Source organism: Gekko japonicus, unplaced genomic scaffold (assembly GCF_001447785.1).
Source record: "Gekko japonicus isolate JY-2015 unplaced genomic scaffold, Gekko_japonicus_V1.1 scaffold1733, whole genome shotgun sequence".
Taxonomy (NCBI): Eukaryota; Metazoa; Chordata; class Lepidosauria; order Squamata; family Gekkonidae; genus Gekko; species Gekko japonicus.
The window spans coordinates 388,563-401,567 of NW_015161452.1; the positions used below are offsets into that span (position 1 = coordinate 388,563).

A 13,005-nucleotide genomic window follows, 5' to 3' on the forward strand; every position below is an offset into this window, starting at 1 on the left:
CTTGGTCAAAGAAGGAAATGAGGTTGGTCTGGCAGGACCTGTTGGGGACAAATCCATGCTGACTTCCCCAGATCACCAAGTTGTCCTTTAGATGCTCATAGATTGATCCCTTTAAAATCTGTTCCAGTATCTTCCCTGGGACAGAGGTCAGACTGACTAGCCTGTAGTTTCCTGGGTCATTCCTCCTCCCTTTTTTGAAAATTGGAAATAATATCTGCCATCCTCCAGTTCACCCTGAATTTTTAAATTATATCATTACTAGATACACTATTTCAGATGACCTGCTACAACATACAGGGAACAATATTAACCTACGCAAATAGACGCCACTTTGATCTCCCAATCGAGGTTTGCTCCATGGTTTAAAATAATTAAAAAGGATCATTCCAGAGCCTCTTACTTAAACAACATAACTTCATATAATCTCAGGAGGTCCCTTACCTCAGTGCATTTTCAAACTATGCCTTCAGAGATGCTAGCTGGTCACTATAAGAAAACCCCAGTAGACCAACGTATCTGCATATGTGGGCAGTCAGTGGAAGACCTTCCCCATTATATTCTGGCCTATCCTTTATACGTAGAACCTAGGGCCAGATTTTTAGCAAAGATATTGACAGCCCTATACTCCCTGTCTGATTATGATAAGATGGCCTTTATGCTCTCAGATGAGGACCCCTTCATCTCTTCAAGATTGGCTCTCTTTGCCTTGGCCGCGAGAAAAATTAGAGCAAAGAAATCAAATAGTACCATTGCAAGTAAGTGAGTGTTCTTAAAAGGTCTTTTCAGATTTAAATATTATAGGCTGAGGTAGTTTTAACAGGTTTTATATGTTTTATAGAGATTGATTTTTCCTTTTATCATATGTTATGCATGAACTCTGAGAGTGTTGATATTGTGAAGGCCTATGGCCACATTCAATAAAGTGATTCTGATACTTCCAAGAGGTCTGGAAGATGATGGACAAAAGGCTCTGCAAGCTCTCTCTATAGTTTTTTTGAGTACTCTTGGGTGCATACCATCTGGCCCAGGGGATTTTACTTATTCAATGCAGCCAGGTGCTTCTCAACTACCTCTCTGTCCATGTCAACCCGCAGCCCAGACACCATGCCTTGCGTACTACCATTTCTAGATGAGCCTGTTCTCTTTTTCAGGGAAAAAACTGAGGTAAAATAGGCATTGAGCCTTTCTGCTTTCACTCTGTCCTCTGTCACAGTTTCTCCATTTTCACCCAACAGTGGGCCCATCAGCATCTTTCATCTTGTTTTTTGCTCCTCACATATCTGAAAAAGATTTTCTTTTTGTAGCGAGCCTCCCTGGCAAGCTTTAGCTCACTATGAGCTTTGGCCTCTCTGATGGATAACCTACAATGTCTAGCAACCCACAGATACTCTTTAGAGATATGTGCTTGGCTCCATTTCCTGAACATTTCCTTTTCCTCCCCTAGCACATCACACAGTTCTCTGTTCATCCACACTGGCCTCTTGGATCCCATACCATGTTCCTTCTTATTAGAATAGCGATGGCTTGAGGTTGCGAGAACTCTTGTTTTAGTAGAGCCCACCATTCACTTGCCCCCTTTCCTTCTAGCAGTCTTGCCCATGTAATGATTCTCATCATGCCTCTGAGTTTATTAAAGTCTGCCTTACTGAAATCTAACATACATGTGTGGTGATGAACATCCTTGGTCCCCAACAGCAAAAGAAATTCTAGCAGGGCATGGTCACTTCCCCCTAAGGTCCCCACCACCTTCACCCCATCTACCATCTTTTGCCTGTTGGTCAATATTAAGTTGAGTATGGCCAAGCCCCTTGTAGCTTCCTCCACCATTTGATGAAGGAAGTTGTCATCCAGACAGGTCAGGAAGTTGTGTGACTGTGGACGCTTTACAGAGTTTGTCTCCCAGCACACATCTGGGAAATTGAAGTCACCCATAACTACAAGGACAAGTTGTATGGATACCCTGTTAAGATATTCAAGAAGGGCAGCATCCACCTCTTCATCCTGGTCAGTAGGTCTCCAACCACAATACTGTTTTTCCTTCCTTCCCTTATCCTCACCCAGATACTTTCCACTGGGCTGTCACCCTCCTCCTCCAATATTTCCTGACAAATAAACCCTCTCTTCATATACAGTGCCACTCCACCTCCTCTTCCACCTCTTCCACCACTCATATCCATCCACTACTACATTCCAGTCATGGGAAACATCCCACCAAGTCTCTGTAATGCCTACCAAATCATATCCCTCCGTCTGCATTAGAAGCTCAAGCTCTTCCTTCTTATTGCCCAAGCTTTGGGCATTGGTACATAGACACCTGAAGCCCTGCATCTTTGGCTCCATTAGATCCAGCCCTTGCAGGTGGGTTTCTGTTGTTTGCTTGTCTTCATTTAAATCCCTATGTTCGTCGTCTCCTTCCGCTTGGCCGTGAGTTCCATGAAGATGCCCTGATGGTCACAGGAGGCCTGTACGTTCAGGCTGTAGAAGTGGTGATGATTATGGTATACCTCTGCCTCATCCAGGAGGGTGATAAGGGCTATGTGGGTGCAGTCCATAGTCTCTGCAATCTTGTGGAAGCCATCAAATGCTGCGAACCCTGCCCTTATTGGCACCAGCTCCCCCTCCTAAGTGGAAAAGCATACATGCTCCTGAAGATGAGCAAGCATGGCATCCAGAAAACTGTACAGGCAGCTGCTAGCTAAAAATGGTACACCTAAAGGACCTCTGCCATGACCCCCTGGAAGGAACTGATGGCCAGGAAACTCAGGGAGAGAAGAATCTTCTGCAAGATGGGGATGGCATGGGGAGCAGGAGCTTGGCCCCGGAGGGCAGGACCCAGCTCCTCACACAGGACCTGGATGGAGGTTGCTGATGTGAGCTCAGTACTGGTGGGCACAGCACCACCATTGCTGTGCCACCCAGATGTAGAATGCTGGTAGCAAGTGGATATGGAGAATCCCTAGCATGAGCGGCAAGGGCCCTGCAGAAAGTGGGGGCAGCCTTGATGATTGTGAAGGGCAGCCAGGGCCATATTCTTCCATGCTGGCACCCACCCCCCACTACATACCCCCCACTATGTACCCCCTCTCTCAGCAACTTGGCACCCGTTGCCTGCAACCCCCTCTTGTCTGGTGATGGCCATGTTGGAAGCATTTGGGTTGGTACAGGAAGAGGGGAATCAGCATCTTCACACAGTGGATTGGCCTGCCTCCACATTCCCCTATGTGTGGGTGGCATAGCTGCTGCAACATCTGGTGGCAAGGAAGGCCACCACCATCATAACTGGATCGAGACTGAGAAGGCACTGCTGTACGGGTTGGGGGTAGAGCATATGAGCGTTGCTCTTGCCACTGCCAGGAGCAGCTCTGCCACCTCCCAGCACTGTGCCTTCTTTTTTAATGACAGGAATTGTACCTATTCTTCTCTGTATCTTTTTAAAAATAAGATTGCAATGTCTCCATGAAAATATTGTATCATTATTAAGAAAGTAGTATTTATTTTTATGTCATCCATCTTACTTTTTTACTGATCAGCATTCCAAAGGGTATGTAATTTTATAGAACTTACAACTATCTCATCAGTATCCAGCATAACTCACAGGTTTGTTCGGAATCATGCAAAGACTGACTGATAAAAACACAAGTCTGACATTTTGCCATAACCTAGCATAATCTTCAACTGACAAGTTAAAATAGAGCTCTGTGTGCCATTATCCTCTAGATAGGAACAAATTAGCATACAGGTGTTTACTAAAACAATAGCAGTGATTATCATTACCAGAAAGGCATTGGCTCAAAAATATTCTAGAATATTTGCTAGGCCAGATATAGTGATAGATTATATGATAAGAAATGGATTTGACTTTATGAAATGAAGTTTTTCATTATTTTGCAAGGAAATGTGCCTTCTGCAGGCTTATCTTTTGTGCAGTGAATATTACATGCCATATACTTCATATAGAGTAGCTTCAGACAAAGGAATTTCTCACAGTTCAAAATGGGGGGGGGGGAATACGTCCCTTATTGAATTATGTCATGTGAAGAGTATACATTTGATGGATGAAAAATTCAGATCTAGAAATCAATTATATGAATAAAATCATTTTTTCACTGTGAATTCAGAAGAGATTTGGGGTTATACAGAGTAATGAATGTATTCATGGCTGGAATTATTTTCCATGAAAATCTGATTGTTATGACAAATGGGATATGTAGTAATTTGAATTACCTGAGCTGAGTTTATATTTTTGCTTTGAAACTTGCTGTAGTTAGAGAAAAATACATTCCTCAGTAGGCTAGCAGCTTTCATTCATAATATTTTTTAAATATATATATATGGAATAGATTTGACTAAAGGCATACAAAAATAGAATATAGCAAATTTTCACATTGCCATAGTGCATAGACTCTGAGGAATACAGGTTAATTATTCAATTATTCTCCTGTCTCTATTTTGTACATTTGCTCTATGATTAATTGTGTTCTGTTTCTTTTGATTAGTGGAGAATAGCGATGTAGACCCAGATACTCTGAAGGCTATCTCTCAGGGATTTATTGGATGTCTTTCTTCAGTGCAATTCAACCATATTGCTCCTTTGAAGGCTGCACTGTACGATTCCAGCTCAGCTCCAGTTACTGTAAAGGGACATTTCACTGAATCCAAATGTGGCACTTTAACAAGCATTGACTCAACATCAAGTGAAACAACCCATTCATTTGCAGGTAGCAAACATATGGATGTCATTTGTTCTACTGTCTGTAACAGAACGCATGAATAGGTTCACAGTGTCAGTGTTGTAATGTTATATAGCACTATAAAGGATAGTATACATAGGTACTGGGTTTTTCTAATCACCCCCCCCCCCAAGAAACCTTTGCATTTTCTCCTCTAAATGCTTTCTGTTTTATTAAGTAACACATTGTGTGATTATTTCTTTTATTAAATAAACTTTGACCTATATAGCATTGAATTGGCAATATTGTTTCTATACCCCTTATTTATGACTATGTATAGTGCAAGCTTTGTTATCCAGCACTCCTGAGGATGGAAGTTGCCAGTTACCATATATTTAAGCTTATTGTTCTGAACTGCCACAAGGTAGAAGAATCCACAGTGACCAAACCCCATCCCAATGGGAACACCTGGTGGGACCCTTCCCTTTCCACCAAACCATGGAGCCATCTTACACAGCTGGCAGAGAAGCAGACCAACTTCCTGATACCCCTCAAGCGGAGCTGGATCCCAACATTGGGGGGGAGCTGGGTGGAGGGAAGGAAGCACCCACGCAGAACTGGAAGCAATGGCTGGAGGCCTCTAGCTGGTTGGCTGGAGTGGCAAGAACGCATGTTCTACCCAAAGATCCAGGAGTATTGTGGCTGAAGGGGAGAAGCTTGCCAGCAAGTGAGCCTGGTTAACTGAACATCCTCGATAATCAAGTTCCCTAAAACAAAGCTTTTACTATAATTATATCCAATATGCTGTCCTTAACTATGTATGTGGATTTCTTGAGAACTCTTGTGTCTGCTTGTCTCTGTCATTTTCCTTTTTTTGTTTCTGCTACAGATCATTCAGGACCAATAGATGAGGGGAAACCTTTAGCTAATGCGCTAACGAATGACTCTGCAATTATTGGAGGTAATTGGGACTATAAGAGCCCTGCTGATACTATTTTAAAAGAGCTTTTAATCTAGAAGCAAAATGAATGGGTGCACAAGCACCAGTATACACAACTATGTTTATTTCAATAATCATTAACACAAGCACTTTTTTGTCTTACATTTTTTGCCATTTCACAAATTGTACACTTTATAAAAGGTTGGCCACAATTTTTCTGTAACATTGAAAAGCATTCACACAGCTGAAAACTTATGTTCTGTGAAGCATATATCCCAGACACATACTGAATACATATTCAAGTATGGCAGTGTTGCTTCAAATTTTACAGAAAAGATGGGGTCAACATATTATTAAAACCCAGAGCCCATCTTTCCTACATGTGAAATGCCTTTTAGTGTTTTTAGGAAGCATTTATTCGATAACTGTATTGTATCATAGTTTATTATTTCTATAGCAAAGTATAAAAAGTGTTTAAAATCCATCATCACAACAACCTTGGGCATTAAACTAAGCTGAATTCTTTCAAGAAGCTCCCTAGCTGAGTAGAAGATTGTGATTCCCTCAGCTAGGGATGGGCATGAAATGGCTTATAAACTAAAATTCATAATGAATTTTGGGCACTTCATGGATTGCAAAGTCAAGCTTGTGGCAAGTCATCTAGCATGAACTTTCAAGCTGTTTGTGGAGGTTCCTGCTGGTTCATGAGAGGAGACATTTCCAGACAGACTGTCTCTGCTCCATCAAAATGTTTACATAACTTCAAAGCAACAACTTGGACAGCTTGTAGAGGAGCATCTGGGGGAGATCCACTGTAACTTTGATGTCTCTAGTTTACACAGGATTCATCCTATACACTCCTCAACCTGCACCTGACAAAATGACTGGCATTTTGACAGGTGCAGGTTCAGAAGTGAATCAAACGGATACTGTGCAAGCTAAAGACACCAAACTCATAGGGGTATGTGGCTGACTTTCCTCTACCTGCCTTCCAAGTTTTGTGAGGGTTGAACTTACAGGTCCAAGTTACGCCCCCCCCCAAAGAAGGTGCCCCCAGGAAAGTGCTTTCTGGGGAAATGACCACATGACCCCACAAAACACTCTCCTGGGGGTGCCTTCTGTGTGGGGCCATAACTTTGAACCCGTAAATCCAGTCCTCACCAAACTTGGAGGGCAGGTAGGGAAGAGTCAGCCAGAGATCCCCTGCAAAATTGGTGTCTCTAGTATGCTGGGGGGGATTCTGTCTCCTTATGAACTGAACCAGTTCATGAGGCAGCTAAACGTTTATGACAGCCCATGGGTTGTGAATGGGGCAGGTCATAAACTAAACTATTATTTCCTGGTTTGTGCCCATCCCTACTCTCAGCACAAAAAGAGCTAAATTATTATTATTATTTAGTCTTCGTATTACAAAAATGAAACTGCCAAAATAAAACTTAGGCTATTTTAATGGTGTTATGCAACAAGATTTTAAAACTTGCCAAATTTCTTAGGGAACACAGAATGTCTTCAAGAAAGACTACTTTTTGTCTCATTTACACCTAAAACTTGCCATAGCATGGAGCATATCTGAGAAAGGCCCAGGGCTGCTTTACAGCATACAAGGAAGTGAGGGTGTGTTAGTGATTCCATGAAGTGTTTCTGTGCTTCCAGGTACTGGAGTGGATTCAGTGAAAGGTTCATGGGTGTTCCCAGCTGCTGTCTTCTGCCAACTGTACTTTCTGACCTAGGAAAGTTTATTCCTTGAGACATGGGATTCATGGGGGTAATAGTCACATGGGTCAGAATGCTGCATTGGGAAGGGTATGAAATTTCTTCCTTCTTCCTCTTCCCTCAACAGAACTCTGCTCATCAAAGAGCCAGGAGGGCCTATTTCACTGCAGCCTTCTAGTCCAAATATGGTACCATGTGGATACCACAACCCTGAGAATAAACTTTTCCAGGCAGACTTCAGAATCTAACACACTCAGTGAAATGGAAACTTGCACATCTCCTCTATAGGAGAGTTATTAATTGGCATTTCGAGCACACATGATTCCCTACAGGGAAGTTTGTTCATATATGGGATTTGCATTCTGACTTCCCATCAACATTATCAAGGCAGCTAACAAAATCACAGTTGCAAAGAATTTGCAATTCTCACGAAGAATCACTGGAGGCAAAATGAAAAACTGGGCAGGGGGTTCCCTTGTGATTTCCCCCTTTGGCTATCAATTAATACTCTGTGGCAGGAGTGATGTAAAGTAAGGGATGGAATAAGTTTTCTATACCTGGTACAAGCTTTATGTTAAATGCAGTGTCAAAAGCATAGAAAGAAGATATGCAAATCTCCTGTGTTATCATTTCCCCATAGTATCTGACTCAGCTTCAGTGGTGGTTCAGTGGTTCATTGATAGTGGTGAATACTAGGAGGTGATAAACTATAAGTATAGTCATGGATCTGAGATGCATGAACAAGATTGGGAAGCCTGGTCAGATTCCATTTATTCCTGCTTTTAAAAACCATATTGTTTTAACTCAGTTTGGAATGAATGAAGAGAAGTAAAGTATACCTGAACAATGGGGACCCAGAGTTCTCAGGAGGATTGCAGTTTCTGTGACTAGCATACAAATCAGTGTAAGTCTGTAAGCTTCAGTGATGATTTTTAAGGAGTTATTCCATGATACTCAGAGTTTCTGATGGCATTATTTTCCCTTGGGAACAAGGGTGGAGAAAAAGCATTCTTCACTGCAAATATCTATCTAATTTCCATTGATTTTTTTCAAGAAGAAGAACGAGAAGAAGCCAGATTGTATCTTTGATAGCCTCTAGTTAACTTCTGAATGGGATTCTTTGGTAAGGTCACTAGAGACTACGACATAGATAAGTGACCAGCAAAGGAATTTAGTGGAATAAAACTATCAATTCCCACTGTGGGCTTAGTACTTACAATTGAAAAAGGTTAAAAGAATGTTGTGCTCAAATAGGAACATGTGCTCATCTACACAGCTGCTGAAATAATAGTATCTTCTGCTCATCAGGCATTTCTTTAAGGGCTTATTCATTAATCACTATCGTAAAGCAACCTGAGCAATAGGTGATGAAAACTGTCCCTTGTGTTTAACTGATAGGCCATTCCTTACCTTTATATGACTGACAACCCAATCCTAAAACCCTAGGATTCTTAGAGAGCCAGTTTGGTGTAGTGGTTAAGTGTGCGGACTCTAATCTGGAAGAACCGGGTTTGATTCCCCACTCCTCCACTTGTACCTGCTGATGTGACCTTGGGTCAGTCACAAGCTCTGGCACAGCTGTCCTTGAAAAAGAGCAGCTTGTGTCAGAGTTCTCTCAGCCCCACCCACCTCACAGGGTGTCTGTTGTGGGGAGGGGAAGGGAAAGGAGTTTGTAAGCCGCTCTGAGACTCCAAGTGAAGGGTGGGGTATCAATCCAATCGCTTCCTCCTCCTCTTCTTCTTAGCTGGCATCCTATGCGCACACTGCAGAGAAGAAAAAAGCATACAAATGGTCTCATACTAAAATGCAAGGACCATAAGAATTGTATTGAAGTCCATGGCAACCCCCACCACAGTCCAGTAACCATAATGCAGTGTTCCAGCAATGTCCCTGTTACTGACGGAGATGGAAACATCCAACCAGTGCCCATTTCTGTAGCCATGTCCTCCCCACCCCCCACCCCATGTCAGTATAATCTTCTTTCTCTGACAGTGCTGATAGTGCAGTGATACGCTGCTGGCACATCTGCAAGTCCCCATCCTTTCCTGCACTGAACATATTTACTGCTAGAAAACGTTGAGGGGGGAGGGGTTGCTAAAGCATAGATACTTGGAGGGACAGGGTGAATAACTGCAGCTGTCACAGCCTGAGTCAGGAGATCCTCCTCCCATGCTTACCTGAGTGGGGTTCATTGGCCTTCCAACCCCAGCTGAAAGAGACTTCTGTTAGTGTCCTGCAGGGGTCTTTTTGTAGGCCACACCCAACAGCAGGAACTCATTAGCATATTGGGCCACACCCCTGACAGCACAGCTCATTAGAACATTAGACCGCACCCCCATGTTACCAGAAGTGTGGTTATCCAGCCATACCCACCTTTTGCTTGTTATTCTGTTTACCTTGTTTGTTGTCAAAACCCAGGGCTTTTTTGTAGCAGGAACTCCTTTGCATGTTAGGCCACACACCTTTAATGTAGCCAATCCTAATGAGTTTCTGCTGTTGCGTGTGGCCTATTAAGCTAATGAGTTCCTGCTGGGCATGGCCAACTTGGGAGCCAGCAGGAACTCCGTTCCTGTGCGTTCCAGCCCAAAAATAGCCCTGGTGTCCTGAAATACAGCACCTGTAAAGGTTCTAAGCAGAGCACTGTTAAGCAATATGCTATAGAATGTTTGTCCTCTTCGTTGACTTTTTATGCAAAGTGCTCCCTTTTAATGCAAAATGTCCTTTCTGTGGTTTTCTCATCACCGAAGTCCCTCCATCTAAGTGTGTATGAAATCTTAGGGACCTACCAACATAGAGGTTTAGTCACCATCCAAAGCCCTTTAGAGATGGATTGAAATTGCTCTGTTTATCTCAAATACTTTCGCAAAAATAGTCATGAGAAAACAGAGTCTTCAGAACTGAGATAAAAGAGTAATTCTATAAAAACTTCTATTTTGGATGTCATGAGGTAAGGACCTATTTATTAATTATATTGTTTTCTGTAAGCTCCTTTTTGTCAGAAGCCAAAAATATTATACTTAGGATATAATATAACACCTGTAATATTATGTAACATTTTTGGAACAAACAATGTCTACTGCTTGAAATGTTAGTCAGCTTGCAGACTTTGCAAAGATACCCTTTGGGACAAACATATTGGACTTAAGTACATTAAGTGATATATCCAATGGCAGCAGTTAAGGTGAAATTTGATACGTTAACATTAGTTTTAAATTGCTTTGACAATAATGTTGAAAAGCTTGTTGCAAAATCTTTTTGCCACAGGAAAAAATTTTTTTAAGCAAGACATTGAAAATCTATGCCCCAGGATAATGGAGTGTCTATTAAAAGTTCTTGAGATTACAGAAAAGGATAGGCTAACAGATATAGTCCATTGAAAGGCTGAAAAGCCAGTTTCCCATATGACTGCAGAAAAATTGAATATTTTATTATATACTGAAAAATGCACTGCATCACTGTTGTATTTAACAGTTTATGTAAAAATTCTGTAAAAGATTGAATAAAACTGTGATTAGAATAGACTAGATCAGTCTGAGGGTCCATTTAGTTGCCCTGAGCCTGCCGTGACTGGGAGGGCAGGATATAAATCTAATAAATAAATAAATAGTCCAGCAACCTGTTTCCAACAGTGACCAGGTGATCAAAACCCCAGTGGAATGTGTGAGAAACACAGCCCTCTCCCTTCTATTTGTGGTATTCAGAAGTATAGTGTCCACATGCAGATACCACTGCATTATAATAAGTCGCTGTTGATAGAGCTATCTTCCTTTTTCACAGCCACCTGAAACACTACTACATTACTATTCCATCTTGTAGTAATGAAATCTTTAGGATTATGTATTGTGAAAATAACATATATATATATATATTTACTTAAATCTGCTACTGCAACTATCAGTTTCATAGATCCAGTTGGTCAGCCGTGTTGTTCTGAAGCAGTCCAACAAATTTAGAGGCCAATGGCATCTTTAAGACCAACAAAGGTTTATTCAAGGTATGAGCTTTCGTGTGCATACACACTTTTGAATTAAGAGTCAGCAAACTCTTAAAGAAACTGAAAACAAAAGCTGTCCCAGGGAGGTCCCCTAATACTGGAGAAGCTTCCTCTTTTGCATAGGGATGAGCATGAACCAGAAAAATGCAGTTCAGTTTATAGCATGCATGGTTCACGAATCATGGACTGTCATGAACTTTTTGATGCTCGACAAACTGGTACCATTTGTGAAGTGGTAAAACGCCCCCCCCCCCAGTGTACTAGAGACACCAAACTTTCAGGGGTTCTCTATCTGACTCTCCTCTACCTGCAAGTTTTGTGATGATTGGATTTACAGGGTCAGAGTCAAAGCTCCTACCCCAAAAAAAGTACTCTCAGGAAGGTGCTTTCTGGGTCAATGACAGGTGCAAGTTCAGGAGGTTCAGTAATGTATAGAACAGACTTTTTTGCAGGCTAGAGGCACCAAACTCATAGCAGAACTCTGGACGACTCTCTTCTACCAGCCCTCCAGGTTTGGTGAGGATTGGATTTATGGGGTCCAAGTTACAGCCCCCCAAAGAACATGCCCTCATCCTCCATTGTTTCCAATGGAGGGGGGGAAAGGGGGGGGAGCAAGGGCAATAGAAGCCCAGCAGACCAGAACCAAAGTCCCAGAGAATCTCTGCAGTAGAAACTGGAGATGGAAGGCATTTTTTTCAAGCCCAGCAGAACCAGTGCAATGTGTCCAGCAGAACCAGTTCCACTGTGGCACTGCAAGCCCATCAGGATTTAGGCCAAGCCAGGAAAGTGCTTTGTGGGGAATTGTCAGGCACAGCTTCAAAATGGAATACAATGGAACCCCTACACCCCAAATGCACAGGGAACCTCACACTGCTGCCTGCTCCTCTACAATCTCTTCAAGTTGCGGGTGGATTACATTTATTTGTTTGATTGATTGATTGATTTATACCCCACTCTTCCTGCGAAGGCGGGCGCAGAGCGGCTTACATAAAATGCACATATATATACAACTAGCTGCAAAGCCCGTTGAGGATGAAGTCAACGGGCCCTAGAAAGGTAGGGTGGGTGGGCCACAGACAGACACACAGAGAGACAGACAGATAGAGGGTTTGGGGGAGAGAGAGAGAGGAAGGTAGAAGGGGGGGCGAAGAAGTCAACGGGCCCTTGAAAGGTAGGTTGGGTGGGTGGGCCACAGACAGACAGAAAGACAGATAGACAGAGGGGATGGGAGAGAGAGAGACAGGACGGTAGGGGGGGGAAACAGAGACAGACAGTCAGAAAGACAGGCAGGCAGAGATGGAGATAAGGAGGTTTGGGGGGGAAGGAAGTATAAGCGTTGGGGAGGAAGGGAAAAAGAGTGAGGGAGGGAAAGAATGGACATAGGGAGAAATGTCGATAGAGTGAGGGGGGAAATGTGGCCAGGGTGGATGGCCCAGCGCCATCACCCCTCACCTGCTCCCCCCATAAGCCTGTGAAGTGGGGAGGGCACCATTTTAGCTGTGAAGAGGCCTTGTCTACCAGTATGCTTGAATGGCGTGGGTAGATCTGTTATTTAGAAGCCAGGTCTACCAATGTAGTGGAATGGGGTAGGTAGACCTGTTCTCCAGAGTCGTTTGGAGAACAGGTCTACCCACCCCATTCCAGTGTATTGGTAGACCTGGTGACTTGAGAACAGGTCTACCCTCCCT

The 13,005-nt window shown here is 42.8% G+C and overlaps 1 protein-coding gene across 1 annotated transcript in view; it reads left to right on the plus strand.

Annotated features, from left to right (window-relative positions):
• The window catches only part of CNTNAP4 (contactin associated protein-like 4), a gene marked incomplete at its 3' end in the record, with an annotated part of 332,294 nt that extends 326,663 nt beyond the window's left edge, over window positions 1-5,631 (plus strand). The window contains exons 22-23 of the mRNA XM_015429079.1: window positions 4,497-4,718; window positions 5,560-5,631. Coding sequence (XP_015284565.1) covers window positions 4,497-4,718; window positions 5,560-5,631 — 294 coding nt within the window. The remainder of the gene's footprint in view (window positions 1-4,496; window positions 4,719-5,559) is intronic.
• Window positions 5,632-13,005: the final 7,374 nt, after the last annotated feature.